This window comes from Lipotes vexillifer, unplaced genomic scaffold, assembly GCF_000442215.2.
Source record: "Lipotes vexillifer unplaced genomic scaffold, Lipotes_vexillifer_v1.1 scaffold1143, whole genome shotgun sequence".
Classification (NCBI taxonomy): Eukaryota; Metazoa; Chordata; class Mammalia; order Artiodactyla; family Lipotidae; genus Lipotes; species Lipotes vexillifer.
This window is the reverse complement of record NW_006770581.1, coordinates 240,298-256,061: the sequence shown is the minus strand read 5'-3', so window position 1 is coordinate 256,061 and position 15,764 is coordinate 240,298. Positions and strand designations below refer to the sequence as shown.

At 47.9% G+C, this 15,764-nt stretch overlaps 1 protein-coding gene across 2 annotated transcripts in view; it reads left to right on the top strand.

Annotated features, from left to right (window-relative positions):
• Positions 1 to 15,764, top strand: part of ARHGAP22 (Rho GTPase activating protein 22) — a 173,556-nt gene that overhangs the window by 17,907 nt on the left and 139,885 nt on the right. For both annotated transcript variants that reach the window (XM_007446231.1, XM_007446232.1), the window contains exon 2: positions 6,387 to 6,586. In XM_007446231.1, the coding sequence (XP_007446293.1) occupies positions 6,387 to 6,586 (200 nt within the window). The remainder of the gene's footprint in view (positions 1 to 6,386; positions 6,587 to 15,764) is intronic.

Genomic DNA, 15,764 nt, shown 5'->3' with positions numbered 1-15,764 from the left:
CATGTACCACAATGTTCATTGCAGCACTATTTACAATAGCCAGGACATGGAAGCAACCTAAGTGTCCATTGACAGATGAATGGATAAAGAAAATGTGGCACATTTATACAATGGAATATTACTCAGCCATAAAAAGAAACGCAATTATAATTACAAAAGCAAAAAAAAAAAAAGAAATGCAATTGAGTCATTTGTAGTGAGGTGGATGGACCTAGAGTCTGTCATACAGAGTGAAGTAAGTCAGAAAGAGAAAAATACTGTATGCTAACACCTATGTATGGAATCTAAAAAAAAAAAAAAAAGGTTCTGATGAACCTAGGGGCTTGACAGGAATAAAGACATAGACATAGAGAATGGACTTGCGGACACGGCAAGGGGGAAGGGTAAGCTGGGATGAAGTGAGAGAGTAGCATTGACATATATACACTACCGAACGTAAACTAGATAGCTAGTGGGAAGCAGCTGCGTAGCACAGGGAGAGCAGCTCCGTGCTTTGTGACCACCTAGAGGGGTGGGATAAGGAGGGTGGGAGGGAGACACAAGAGGGATGGGATATGGGGTTATACATATGCATATAGCTGATTCACTTTGTTATACAGCAGAAACTAACACAACACTGTAAAGCAATTATACTCCAACAAAGATGTTAAAAAATAATTTTTTACGCTTGATAGGAAAAGGGCATGGGAGTTCCCTGGCAGTCCAGTGGTTAGGACTCGGCGCTCTCACTGCTGTGGCCCTGGTTCAATCCCTGGTTGGGGAACTAAGATCCTGCAAGCCACACAATGAGGCCAAAAAAAAAAAAAAAAAAAAACCGGTAAAATAATTTTTTACGCTTGATAGGAAAAGGGCATGGGAGTTCCCTGGCAGTCCAGTGGTTAGGACTCGGCGCTCTCACTGCTGTGGCCCTGGTTCAATCCCTGGTTGGGGAACTAAGATCCTGCAAGCCACACAATGAGGCAAAAAAAAAAAAAAAAAAAAAAATCACGGTTGGCCCTGCACTTTGATACTGCCTGCATAGGCCTTTGTCCTTCTATGATAATGAATGAACCTTTGGGTCCTTGCATTCCATTTCCTCCACCCAGGGTTCTGACCTTCTGAGTTGGAGTGACTGTTGCTGTCATCCCTGGCAGCCTCTGTCACCTTGCGGACACCTGGGCGCACTCCTGTGCAGGCTGCTTTTCTCCTCCCTTCCTGGCATCTCTGAGCTGAGGCACTTAGGGCCCCGCTCAGTCTCGGTTTTGCTGGGGAAGGATTGTAGCATCCTCGGTGACCAGCACTGACCAGCAGGATTCAAAGGATTGCTTTGAATCCTGGCTTCGCCACATAACAACATCGTTGTGTAACCTTCAGCTTTCTTCCTCTGAGTCTCAGTCAGAACATCTGAGATCTCAGGATTATTCTGAGGAATAAGTGAAATTACTCATGTCAGCTGCTGGGCTCCCACCCCCAACTCTGGCCCTTGCAGGCACTTAGGCATGTCCGTCCCTTCCACTGCCACCCACCCTACCCTCACCTGTCCACCCATCGTGTTCCTTCTTTCTCCCATTTTCACCCCTCCTGGGCCAGCATTTCTAGGAAGGCCAGCCCAGTGCTAATGCAAGGAGGGCCGAGTCTACCAACACCCAGCGGCTGTTCCAAGCTAAGCCCCCATCACCACCCGAGCAGGCCCTGAAGGAGGGAGAATTTGGATTCACAAACAGGCTGTGCCACTTATGCGTGGTGCGACCCCGGTGGCTGAAGAACACTTGTTGTAAGCATTAGATGAGCAATTCATGAAGGTTTTTAGCGCGGTGTCATTCAGCAGATCCTGACTGAGTGCTTCCTGTGTGCTGGGCACTGACCTGCAGCACCTCTCTCCTGAGCTGGCTCCCTCCCCCGCGTCACATTTCCCCTGGACCCATCCTCTTGGATGTCAGAGAGACTGCAAAATCTAACATGTGCACCATCTTGCTGCCCCTCCTTGACTGCTGGCCTGTCCCCCTTTCCATGCCATCAGTCATCAGCCCGACCTCCTAAATGCCTCTCAGGGTGGCCCCTCCTCTCCACCCTCCCAGAGACTCACCCCCAGCCTCTACCCTCTGTCTCTCCTCCCCTGGCTTGTCCTGTCAGCTTTCCCAGTTTTCCAACAGCCTGGCTTCCAAGTAAGGATCTCAGGCCTCCAGGGCTCCTGGATGAGTCTGCAGGCCCTGGGCTCAGGGTCTCCTTGCTCAGAACTGACTGCCTGGACCGAGACCCCAGATTCTGAGTTTAGGATTGCTCCAAACAGGCATGCGCTCACACACCTCACAAGCTTGCAAACGCACTCACACTCATACACATTCACACATATCCATGCACCCACACTCTCAGACATACTTACAAACATACCCTCATTGTACACTCACAATGACACACACATGTGTGCACACACTCTTGCACACTGCAGCATGCACACACACATTCACAAGCATATATGCTTGCAAGCACACACATGCACACTCACACATGCACATACTCTTACACACTCAGGCACATACATACTTACATACTAGAAAAAAACACACACTCATGCACACAGATTTTTCCCAGGAGGGAGTTGGACCCCCTAGCTCTCCGTGGCCCTCAGTTTTGGGGAGAGGTAGATACATGCACTGCGCAAACAATACTATACACCAGACTGTTATTCACACTATTCTAAAGGTGAAATTGAAGTGAAAAGAAAGAGACTAATTTTAGTGGAGTGACTCTTGGGAAGAGCTGCATGAAGGAGGTGCAACGGGACCCAAATGTTGAGTGGAAAGTAGGACTTTGACAGTGAAGATGAGCAAAAGGGCATTACACTGGGGAGTTGTCCAGTGTGACTAGACTCCAGGGCAGCGATTATTGGAATCACCTGGGCTGCTTCAACGTCCAGATTCCAGGTCCTTCCCCCGGAAGTTGTGTTTCAACAAACCTGGAGACCGGATCTCCTAAGGTCCCAGGTAGGCGTAATATGCAGGCACCTTCGGCAGCCGTTAGCCCTGGGCTGACGGGGAGGTGCATGGTTAGGCACGGGTGGCGCTGTCCCGTGAAGGATCGTGACGGCCAGGCTGGGGTTGGATTTTACTCTGCACGTAATTGATAAATACCCTAACTACTGTGGAGAAAAGGAGTAAAAGCTGATTATATCTGCGTTTAGAAAGATTTCCTCGGCAGCTGCGTATCTCTTCTGGAGACTCCAGCAGAGGGCAGGGAGCAAGAGCAAGGCGTCCAGGCGAGGGATGATAAGAATTCGAATTGATTCCGTAAAACAGAAATGAAAAGAAAGAAGAGTGCAGGGCTTCCCTGGTGGCGCAGTGGTTGCGAGTCCGCCTGCCGATGCAGGGGATGTGGGTTCGTGCCCCGGTCCGGGAAGATCCCACATGCCGCGGAGCGGCTGGGCCCGTGAGCCATGGCCGCTGAGCCTGCGCGTCCAGAGCCTGTGCTCCGCAACGGGAGAGGCCACAGCAGTGAGAGGCCCGCGTACTGCAAAAAAAAAAAGAAAAAGAAAAGAAAGAAAGAGTGCAAAGAGAGAATCTTCAGAATTTGCACACTAATTGGCCGTGGGACTTGATGGGGAGGGGTTTGTCAAAACAACTCCAAGCTGTCAAGATTGGCCGGTCCCAGTCATGAGCCCTTGGTGAGCAGGGGGTGGGGAGCAGGCTTGGGAGATGTAAGTAGGCAGTTGAATTTGAACATGGGCACAGGCGACCATGAACCATCCCTATGGAGATGTCCCCCATGGAGATGGTTTAACGTGAGCCTGAAGTTTCAGAGAAAGGTCTGGGCAGAAATAAAGACGTGGACTCATGATGGAATGGAGGGCAGCTGGGGCAGCCCTGGGCAACAGCAGGACTTTCGGGGAGAACAGGAGGCACTGAGGCCAGAACGGGCTGGGCAAGTGGTAAAGAGACGTGGGTGTACCAGGCGGTTGGGCTCTGCAGCGGGGGAGGAAGGAGGAGCTCCAGGAAGAGGGTAATCAATGTGCCTGAGCACCAAAGGGTCTCCGAGGCTGAGAATCAGAACCAGACTGTCGGATTTCATCAGAGCAGTTTCCAGGAGAGGACAAAACCTCCAAATGCAAGGGGTTGGCAGGGACTGGGGGGTAAGGAAAGAGAGACTGGGAGTGTGGTCCATCCTCTCAGGAGATGCTTGTCACTGCGAATAGGTGACCGCATCAACCCGGCACACTCGTTGATCTGAGCCAAGAGGTAGCAAATGCTACTTCTGTTCCTTCCTTGCAAATTGGAGTGCCCCTCCCCTGAGGTGGGCCCAAACTCTGGTCATCCTTCAAGGCTCAGCCTAGGCGCTCCTCCTCTGGGTGGCTCTGCAAATGTCTACAGCGGAAAGGTGCACCTTCATTTAAGTGTCTGCAGCCTTTGCCTGTCCACGTGGCCTGTGGCTCTTCCATCTCTGTGTGGCTCTTCTTTTTATGTTATTTCTCCTGCCAGCCTTGGGGCTCTGGGGGAACACAAACAACGTGGGGTTCTGCCCCATACCTGGAGGAGCTCCGCAGACTTGGAAGGCATGGATGAATGAACGAGTGAATGAATGATTGTGCTTGTGAGCCGAAGAACTTGACTTTGAGGAGGACAAAGAGCACCCTCCTCCTCCCCAGGTCACTGGCCTGTTCCTAGGCCAGAAACTCCCTTTAGTTCTGGAGCCTTAGAAGGTCAGAGCTGTTTGAGTTGAAATCTGGGCTTAAATGTTTACAGAACTGGAATATTTACATGGCTTGATTCAAGGAGATGCTGAAGACAGGAACAGTGGTTATTAATAAATCATAACAACAACGATTTTCCTTTCAAGATGCTATATGGGCCTTATAAGTAATATCTGTGTGATTGATCGGCTGGGGGACAATCCGGGCTGCCTGGGCAGCCTAAGTAGCATCTGCAGGAAGCGCCTCCCTGGTGAACTGAGGGGAGCAGGGGCTGGCCTCTCCTCTCCTGCACTGGAGCCCTGCTTCTGCCAAGGACAGTTGATTCTGTAAATCAACTATACTTCCATTTAAAATAAAAGAGTAAGCCAAAGTAGCCCATGATGTTTGACAACCATGTCTTACATCCGTTACCTGCCTGGTGTGGTGATGAGAGCGACAAGTGCAGAACTAGATAAGACGTCATGTCCTCCCATCCGTGCCCCTCAGTCTAGAGGGGCAGAAGGGCAACCACACAGATTAATAAATACCAGCCATGGACCACATGTCCTGGTAGAGGAGGGAATGACTATCTGGAAGAGATCAGAAGGAAGGTTCTGTGGAGTTGGATCTTGAAGGATAAATAGGAGCTCACCATGCAGCCAAGCCAGAAATTGAGTAGGAAAGGGATGCAAGAAACAACTGTGGGTTGCAGGGACCGTGTGTTCCAATTATAAGTTGGGATCCGTGGTCTAAGAATTGTAAGTGTGATTATATTTGGACTCAGAGTTGTTCCTCCAAAGTCCAGAATGGCCCCTCCTAGTGACCACTGCAACAGTATCCTTGATACTGGCCAAGAGAGGAGAGAAGCTTTCCCCAGGACAGAGGGGAGAGCGAGGGGAAGGGGTAGGGGAGGCATGGGAGGGGCAAGAACTCAATCACTGTGAAGGGCAGTACCAACCCTGGCAGAGCTCTGCTCAGTGGTATCTGCGGAGCAGGAGTGCTCGAGGCACTCGGTGGCTCTAGGTAGGAGGGACGGCCCCTTCACCCTGCCAGGGAGCCATCGACAAGTCACAGCAAGCAACTGCCGCAGAGGCCCTGCTGTGCAGGCCCAGCTGCCAGGATCCCAGGGAAGCAGCAAGGTGATTTGCCAGGTGGGATGGGGGTTCTGGGCAATGGTGCTGAGATCTGATGCTGCCAGGGGAGAGGTGCCACGCAGGTACCAGGGAGGGAGTCTGCTGGGGCCAGCTCCCTTGGGGCCTGAGTGACAGGAACCCTGCTAGAATGTGAGTTCTAGCAGGATCCAGATGTTTATGTTTCTTATTTTACTGCTTTTTCCCCAGCACCTATAACAGTGATTGGTACATAGTAGGTACTAATAAATAGTTGCTGAATGAATGAATGAGTCATTGAACAAATGGAAAGCTGGATGGATGGATGGGTGCGTTGAGGCATGGATGGATGAACAAACCTGGGGAAAGGCAGAATCTTGGATCCCAGAGACAAAGCAGAAACTAATCAGGCAGGCTGTGCACTCCCCCAGGTGGATGCCCTTGGGCTGCGGTGCTGAGGGGTCCCAACCCATGCCCCTTTGAACCCAAGGGGGAGCTAGGCCAAGCATGATCATGCCCTGCTGGCCAAAGCTCCCATGCTCTGGTCACCGGGCAGCTGGGATGCCAGGGTGGGGCAGGGACTGACCCCTGGCCTGCCATCCTTCATGCTCACTGTGTGTGTGCTTGGCTTCCAGCCCGCTCCAAAAGCCTGGTGATGGGGGAGCAGAGCCGGAGCCCTGGGCAGCCACCCGGCCCCCGCAGGCTGGGCCCCGTCCTGAAGGCGGGCTGGCTGAAGAAGCAGAGGGGCATAATGAAGAACTGGCAGCACCGCTGGTTCGTGCTGCGTGGGGATCAGCTCTTCTACTACAAGGACAAAGATGAGGGCAAGCCCCAGGTGAGGAGCGCGCGTCCTGTGTCCAGCAGGCATCACAGCGGGGCTCCAGGCGGGTGGGGGGGGGCGGGGGGCGGGCGTGTTTAACTACGTCCAGGAGAGGGGAGAAGGCAGAGAGGGACCGTCCCGTCAGCACCTCCACCCCGCAAGCACCAAGCCCCTGACTCCACTCAGCATGACATTTCACTGGGATTTCCAAAGTGAGCTTTATCCCCTGCTACCACGTTCCCGGTATCACACCTTGTTTTACTGTGACACATCCACAGCTTCAGTAATGGAAATGTTTCCTTATAATGGTGATAGAGAACATCCCTCCATGGCTTAAATAGACAGCTCTTCCTCATGTCCTTTTCAGCCTCTTAGTGCTTCCAAGGAGGACACAGGTGTACACATTCCATTCCTTCCATTATGCAGGGAAATGGGCACCCAGACAAATCTAACGTCATACTGAATTCTGGCTCGTGGTGAAACCCCTGTGTCAGAGGCCTCTGCCTCTCAGGGGAGGCTTCTGTTTTCCACCAGCACTGTAAGCTCCACCTCAGGCGCTTAACACGTCTGCCTTTCTCCCCAGTTCCACTAAGTTCACTCACTCAGAGTAGTCACTGGCCTCGTCCGCCATGGTGCAGCCTGGTCACAGTTGCCCTGTGCAGACATCATATCCGAGTGCTCTGCATGCTGCCGGCCAGGGTGGCTGGGCTTGCGGAGCTTGGGCAAGCTAACCCTTGTTATGGGGTTCAGACAGAGAAAGGATGTCTGGGAGCTACCCTCACTTCTCTTGGGGAAAATGGGGAAGGGAACTTGAAGGACTTCGTCCAAAGGTGGCTCCTAGTCATTGATCCAAGTTGGAAAGAAAAGGGAGATCCCCTTGTTTGGGGTCAGGGGTCACAGAGCTTTGCAGGGCCGCAGCCTGTGCACATCCAGCAGTTCCACGGTGTGCTCAGGGGCCTGGGGGGCGGGGAGGGGGCTCTGTGATGGGCAAGGTGGAAGGAGGTACCTGGGCACAGCACAGTATCACGTCGTCAACACAGCGAGAAAGTGACCCTGTCACTCCTCTTCCAAATTTTCTGAGCATGAAGAAGGAATTGTCCTATCTTTAACACTTCTCCAATACTTGGGACCCTCCCTTAAAAACATGGGACTCTGGGGGTGGGAAGGAGCAGGCCTCATCTCAGAGACCTCAGTGGCACTAGTCACCAGCTGCAAGTTAATAACTTTCTGTCTTCACTGTATTTATTCTAGTGGTTAACTTTTGTTTATGGAAAGCCATACTGGTTTCCATTCGTGAGAGTCATAGCATGTTTTCGTTTCTAAAATATATCTAAGTTAAAAACAAAAAGTGTTGCACAGCAGTGTGAGTGTACTTAATGCTACTGAACTGTATACTTAAAATTCATTAAAATGGTAAATTACATGTTATGTACATTTAACACACACACAAACAAGTGAGACTGCTTAAAGAAAAGTTTTGCACCAATACCAGTAGAGATGAGAGGTGAGGATGACAAAAATCATGAAGGTGGATCTAAGCTAAAGTTTAGGGAACTCTGATTTTGTCCAGCCTCCCAGGCTTTATAAGGAAAGAAGAGAACTCCCAGAGAGGTAGATGGAACAAACAGGAACTTGGAATCTGATCTGAATTAGGTCAGTCATGCTAGCTAAATAACTTGGTATAAGTCACTTAATTTTTTTTTTTGCTTTCAGTTTCATGATTACTAAAATGGAGACGTTATTACCTACCTCACGGAGATGCACTAAGAATTAGATTGTAGAACATACACGCAACGGAGCACAGATCCTAGCACCTGGGATACTTAAGTCTGGGTACCCTCATGCTCCCTCGGCCCTGCCCCTCAGCCTGCTCCCCAGATCAGGAACCACACCTCTGGCTTGCCCACCGCCATCTTCCTTCTGGCTTCTGCGTTTTGTGTTGAAGACCAGCCTTGGCCTTTCAGTGGCATCTTGGCTTTCCTGGCTGTCCTGTTGGTGACATGTCACTCTGATGATGGTGATCAAAGTTGCCAGAGTCCCTAGCACCTCAGAGCCCTGCCTATGGCCCCTACTGTCATCCCCCTCCTGGCCCGCCCACAGCACCATCTCCTGAGAGAAATGCGTTATGATGTTGCGTGAACCCAGTGGACTAAAGTAACACACTGCAGTCACCAGGCTACGTGTGTACCCCTGCCCCAGGCTTCCCCACATATTCTTCACGGTGAGTCTCAGGTGGCCCTCACCTGTCACTGCAGCTCCAGAAGGAACCTCCATCCCCCAGATTTCCCAGACTGGACATTCTTCTCCCTCCCCTGCCACCTTCTCCAGACTTCAGTGGCTTCTGGTGGAAATAGCTAATTGAATGGTAGTAATGACATCCCCAGTCACCAGCCTGGACAAAGGAGGAGCCCTGGAGCCTGACCCAAGCTAAACCAGCTCAGTCGTCACCGGGGAGCCATTGGATCCCTGAAAGGAGCCAGCATCTCCAACAGATGCCAGCATCATGCCCAGGGCTCCTCTTTTGGCCTCTCCGGGTCTCACTGACCCTGCCAGATCCTCATGGGGGATTATTCTTTTCCATAATCCCCCCTCCCCAACAAAGCCTGACTGCTCTGGCAGCCCTGCTGCTCAGGTTCCCAATCTCAAGGAGACTCTTGGTCAAACTTGACTCATTTATCTTTATAGTATGATCTCAAACCTACATGCCTGCTGGCAGAATAACCCTCAGATTTCCATTTAATTGCATGAACTACATGTAATGGACTAATTCTCAATATCTGGTTCCTGGAAAAATGGGCCCTGCTCACTGTTTACAGTGATAGAAGTGCCCAGGCAGTGAGCTCCCTCCTAACAGATGGCCTGTCATCTGTCCAGCAGATGTAATTGTGGAGAGGAGGGATGTCCAGCTACCCTTGATGCTGCCCAGAGCACATACACGTGATAAGGATCACTCCCAGCCCACATTCTTGTTCTCTCTCCAAAGCCCTAGCTCTTCCCTTCTCCCCTTCTCGCACAAAGGTCAGCAGAGGACATAGAGCACAGAGATGGGGAAAATTCAAGATGGCGGGAGAATTGGCTCACGTGGAAACTCAGATAGAAAGACTAGGCAAAGGTGCTTTAAAACAGAACCTGAAAGTGTGGCCCTGTCCCTCCAGCTTTTCCCAACACATGTCCCTAATAGTTTCCAGCAGACAGATCCTACAGTTTTACTAATAAAAGATTCCAGGTTTTTTAGCTTCTGCGAAATGTTTCTTGCACCATGAAAACTCCTGCCACATTCTTTCTTGATCAGCCTGGTCTGTTTCCACTGTTTGAGGATTCACTTTAAGTCTAGTTATCCCACTCCTTCACTGTGGGTTTCTTGGCTTTGAATAGAAATGGAATAGAATAGAAATGGAAAGTACAACTTCCAAAACGTGAGATGGAAAGAATGTAACAAATTAAATGTGATCATTTCAACAAATGGGCAGAAAATGGAGGGGAGAAAAAAACAAAAGAAAAAGGTAAATAGAAAACAAAAAAGTAAATAAATAAGATAGCAAGGAATGGGAAGAAACCTTTCAGTTGTCATAATAGATGTGAATAGGTCAGATTCATCTGTCTCTTAAAAGACAAAGTGGAAGTCTGGCTTAAAAAAGAGAAAGTAATAAAGAAAAAGGTTGAAAAACAAAACAATGGGAAAAACGTAAGCCAGCAAATGCAAGCAAAAAGAAAGCAGATTTAGGAATATCGAAATCAAATAGAATAGAATTCAAGGTGATAGGAACAAAAGGGAACAAAGAGAAACATTTCATTATAATATCAATAATAACCTACTGAGAAAATAGAGCAGCTGTGAACTTTTATGTTCTTAATGACATAGCTTTGAAGGATAATTAAACAAAGAAAAAGAATTCTCATTGTTCTCCATTTTTTTAAAAAAAAATGAAATTATAGAGACACATTCACTGACAATAGTGCAAAAGAAACAAAAGACTTAGAGATTAAAAACAAAATGACAGTGAGTGAGGGTATATATGCAAGAGAGAGAGAAATCTATACATGTGGAAATAAAACACACACGCACTTCATAACACCTCCTAAGTTAATAAGAAAATCAAAACTTAAATTCAAACTTCTAGTCAAGGATGACAGAGTTAAAAACCCCAAAATTCCAATAAAGAGCACTAAAGGTGTGCTTGTGAAGGTCTGGACACACCTAGATGGAGAGGGCAGGAGGGAGACAGCCACATTCTGGATTGTGGACAGCAGGTGGGTGGGAGGTAGCTGATCAGCAGACCCCAGAGAGCTAAATTCCAAGCCAGCTCCACAGAGAGCACAAAACTCCGTTGGGTTTGCAAATCCCCTCACCGCCCAGCAAAGACTCAGACATTGGCAGGACCAGTTATCTCTGGAAATGAGGGCAATAGAAGAGCTCCAAACAGGAGTTCTGATTGAAAGTCAGTTTAAAAAGCAGTTAAGAGGGTTCCCTTTGAACCACAACCTTTCCAGCATTTATTGTTTCTAGATTTTTTGATAATGGCCATTCTGACTGACGTGAGGTGATATCTCATTGTAGTTTTGATTTGCATTTCTCTAATAATTGGTGATGTTGAGCGTCTTTTCATGTCCCTCTTGGCCATCTGTATGTCTTCCTTGGTGAAATGTCTATTAAAGTGGTCCACCCATTTTTTAACTGGATTGTTTGTTTTTTTCATATTGAGCTCCATGAGCTCTTTGTATATTTTGGAGATTAATCCTTTGTCTGTTGTGTCATTTGCACATATTTTCTCCCATTCTGAGGGTTGTCTTTTTCTCTTGTTTATGGTTTCCTTTGCTGTGCAAAAGCTTTTAAGTTTAATTAAATCCCATATGCCAATGCATATATATGGAATCTAAAAAAAAAAAATGGTACTGATGAACATAGTTGTGGGGCAAGAATAAAGAGGTAGACATAGAAAATGGACTTGAGGACATGGGGTGGGAGGGTGAAGCTGGGGCAAAGTGGGAGTAACATCGACATGTATACACTACCGAATGTAAAATAGTTGGCTGGTAGGAAGCAGCAACACAGCACAGGGCCATCAGCTTCGTGCTTTGCGATGACCTAGAGGGGTGGGATAGGGAGGATGGGAGGGAGGCTCAAGAGGGAGGGTGTATGGGGGCATGTGTTTGCATTTGGCTGATTCACTTTGTTGTGCAACAGAAACTAACACAGCAATTATACTCCAATAAAGATCTATTAAAAAAAAAAAAGCAATTAGGTCCCAGATCTCCCGAACCACCTTGTGCAAAGCTGTGACTGCCCTCCCTCATTAGGGCATAACACTTGGAAGGAAGCTGAGGATGCTGCCCCGTCATTGGCAGGGGGGTGGGGGGTGGGGTACCACACTAGAACAGGAGGCTTAGCGGGAGGTGGGCATGCATATCAGTTACTTAGCTCTCCCAGTCTTTATCCCACACTTGGCTGCCAGATCTCAGCAGTCAGGAATAGCCCTCAGGAAGGAAATGAAGAATTTTCACTGGAGAATCTGACAGGCCAAGAAGAAAAACACAAAATATACTGACAGGAGGGGTGCGCCATGAAACAGGCCAGGCAGATCTCTCTCTCTCTGTAAACATTCACCGCCTGCCCCCATACAATTTCCAATCAGCTGCTTAGAGAACTGTAACTAGTAGGAGTAAAGAACCTTGGGTCACTAGAAGGTGACTAGAAGGTGACTAGAAGGTCACTGGAAGGTCACTGGAAGGTGACTAGAAGAATTCACCCAAAGTGAATTCTTTCACTTAAGGAAAGAATTGCATATGAAGGCCAGACGAACACTGGAAAGGGGGACAAAAACAACTTGGAGGCAATAAAAACTGTGCAGGGAGGAGAAAACTTTTAACTAAAACTGTCTTTAACATCCTCAGAGAGAGACTATAAAAATGGACCGTCAGAGCACAAAGCAGCTCCCAGAATTCAGAAATAAAATACCAGAAACAAAAACTCAAATGAAGGGCTGGATGAAAAACTTAACATAATCTCCCGGAAAGAAGAACAACGGAGAGGAAAAGAGGAGAGACAACTCAGCGTCTGGAAGAATTCTAGAAAGAGAGATGAAAGCCATCCTTAGAAAAAAAATTCAGCTAAATTAAATTTCCTAGGATGGGAGTATAAACAGTGGATGCTGACTGATATAACCAAAGTTACTGTGGAGGTTCAGGAAGTCACATAGGGAGGGCCGGCGGGGAGGGCAGTTAAATAAAGCAAAATCTCAAACTGCCATGCTGGGAATTCCATAGATTGTGCCTCAAATTTTAAATCAAGACATGGTAATGTAAGGATCTTATTTAGAAATAAACATAAGAAAAGAAAAAAAAAAAACCTCACCTAAAAGAGCTGAAAGTGGTGACTAAGATTTGGGCAATAGTGGGAGAGGAAGAAATTGCTGCCTTATAACAAGCCTTGTAGAGCTATTTGATTCTCTAAACTGTGTTTAGATATAACTTTCACTAAAAAAATAAGTGAAATAAAGCTAAAATAGTTTAATTTGGGGATTTTCAGAATATAGCTACTACAAATCAAAGCTATAGTGTAAGGCTTTGGGGAGAAAATGGAGAATGAGGTGATGATCAAAAAACTTGAGATTTATCTGTATTACAGTTGGCCCTTCATTTCCATGGGCTCCACAGCCATGAATTCAACCGGGCTTAAAACTATTCAGGAAAAAAAAACATTTCCAGAAAGTTCCAAAAAGCAATACTTGAATTTGCTGTACACCGGTAACTATTTTACTTAGCATTGACATTGTATTAGGTATTATAAGTAATCTAGCGATGCTTTAAAGTATATGGGAAGATATGCTTAGGTTATATGCAATTACAAGCATTTTATATAAGGGACTTGAGAATCCGAGGTTTTGGGTAACTTCATGGGGGAACAATATAGGAACCCTTCCCCGCCAGTACTGAGGGGTGATTGTCTTTTCATTTCTCACAATGAGACTATATTTATTTATGTCCATATTTTAAAATATTTTAAGTTAAACAAGGAAAGAAAAACTAAAAGCAGAAAAGGAAGGCAACAGGGACACAGCCCTAGAGAGTTCTCTTCAGGTAACCAGAAAGGGGAGCAGACAAAGGGCTCCCTCTTCCAGACAGAGTCGCCAAGCCCAGCTGGTCTCTGCAGAGCTGGCCTTGGCACACTGGAGGTTCTCAGAAATTGTGTAACTTCATGTGTGGAGGTGGGCGATATCAGGCAGCTCATGCCCAGGGTGGAGCGCAGGGCCTCTGAAGCAGAAGTGTGAGGGTCATCGTGTTGTCAGGAACCCAGACTGCACACGTGGTACCAGAAGCTGGATGTGGACGGCTCAGGTGCCACACTCAGAAGCTGGGTCCTGGCAGCACTGGGGGGCTGTGAGGTTTGGGAGCTCAGACTTAGCCTTCCTCACTCCGAGAGGAAAGTCATTCACGGCAGCACAGGCAGGGAATGTCAAGGTGCCAGGCTGGAGGCAGAAAGACCATCCAAGTGGGGCTGTTGTCCTGACAGCCGGTGTGGCCTAGAAGACCGCCAGGTGCTGGAACAAGGGGCTGGGGAGCCTTGACAGCAGCAGGGGACAAAGTGTGGGAGCTGACGCCTGCATCCCTGCGTGGCAGAGTCTCAAATCTACACCCATGTGGCCGATGCAGCTGTAGGTTCTAGCAGAGGCGATTTAAAAATCACTTTGAGAGCAGACTGGGTTTTGTTTTGTTTTGTTTTCCAGGAGCGTAAGTAATGGGAGTGGGAGAGAAGATTGATTTAAAGTTTCATTTAATTTAGAGTAAAAGGTTGGAATTGGGAGGAGGAGAGACAAGATGGATGGGAAAGCAGATGCACTTCTAGGAGAGAACGTTAATATGGGGCAATCAGAAACCAGCAGTTTTTAAGAAAGAGGAAACCTCAGGGGAGGAAAGAGAGGCCATCTGACTCCAGAACTTGAAGGCTACAGGGAATGTTCCAGCAGGTCGCCAATCACCCCTTTCCTCCTTCCTTTGTTTACCAAGCTTGAATGTCAAAGACAAAAACGGTGCTGTCATGAGCTGGCTCCTTGGGTCCTGGCTCCTGAGGAAGGTGCCTGGGTTGCCTCCATGTTCCAGATGAGGGAATTTGGGGGCTGGCATCAGGCCTAGGTTAGTGGGTGTATTACCATAGCGCCTGAAGTCTTTGCTTAATGTCTGCCCATGGAACCTCACAGCTTTGGCTAGTAAGACTGTACCCACCAGGGCCCTTATCTCAGCTCTATCTGGGGGCATAATTAAGATGCTGTCAGGCTGGTCTGAGCCAGTGCATGCTCACAGCAAGTCACAGAGCAGCCCATGTGTCAGATGCTCTTTCACATCTAGACCTTGTAAATTCGACTCAGCTGGAGTTGATTCAGCAAACACTAACTGAGCATCCTTCATCAGTTGTAAACTGTTACTCAGACCAGCCTAGAGGTCATTATTGTTATTGTTGTTGTTACCATTGTCGCTGTTGTTGACATTGCTACCGTTAATTTATAACACTTCCTTAGTTATATGTTTTCTCCCTTCTAGTCTGTGCACTTCATTCACGCAGGGCCTCAGTCTATCTTATTACTTATCTTTTCCTACCACCCAGCACAGTGCCTGACACATAACTGATATGTAGTAATATCTGATACTTACATGAATAATTGAATGAATGAATGAGTGAATGAATGAAGAAATGAGTAAATTGACTGAATGAGTGAACAGTGATCCAGCCTATGTTAGATCCTTGGTGGGAAAATATTTTACTGTTTTTGTAAAGTGCTTGAAAAGTGACGAGCTTATTGGACTGCCTTCCCCTATTAGTATGTAAGCTCATCAAGGTCGGGATTTTGTTTGTTTTGTTTACCCTGTATCCTGATTGTCCAGAACAATGCCTGACACCTAGTAGAAGCTCAATAAATCCTTTTTATTTTATTTTTTATTTATTTTATTTTTTTATTTTTTTTGCGGTACACGGGCCTCTCACTGTTGTGGCCTCTCCCGTTGCGGAGCATGGGCTCCGGATGCGCAGGCTCAGCGGCCATGGCTCACGGGCCCAGCCGCTCCGCGGCATGTGGGATCTTCCCAGGCCGGGGCACGAACCCGTGTCCCCTGCATCGGCAGGCGGACTCTCAACCACTGCGCCACCAGGGAAGCCCTAAATCCTTTTTAAATAAACATTCATAATTTCCATTGAGCCTCA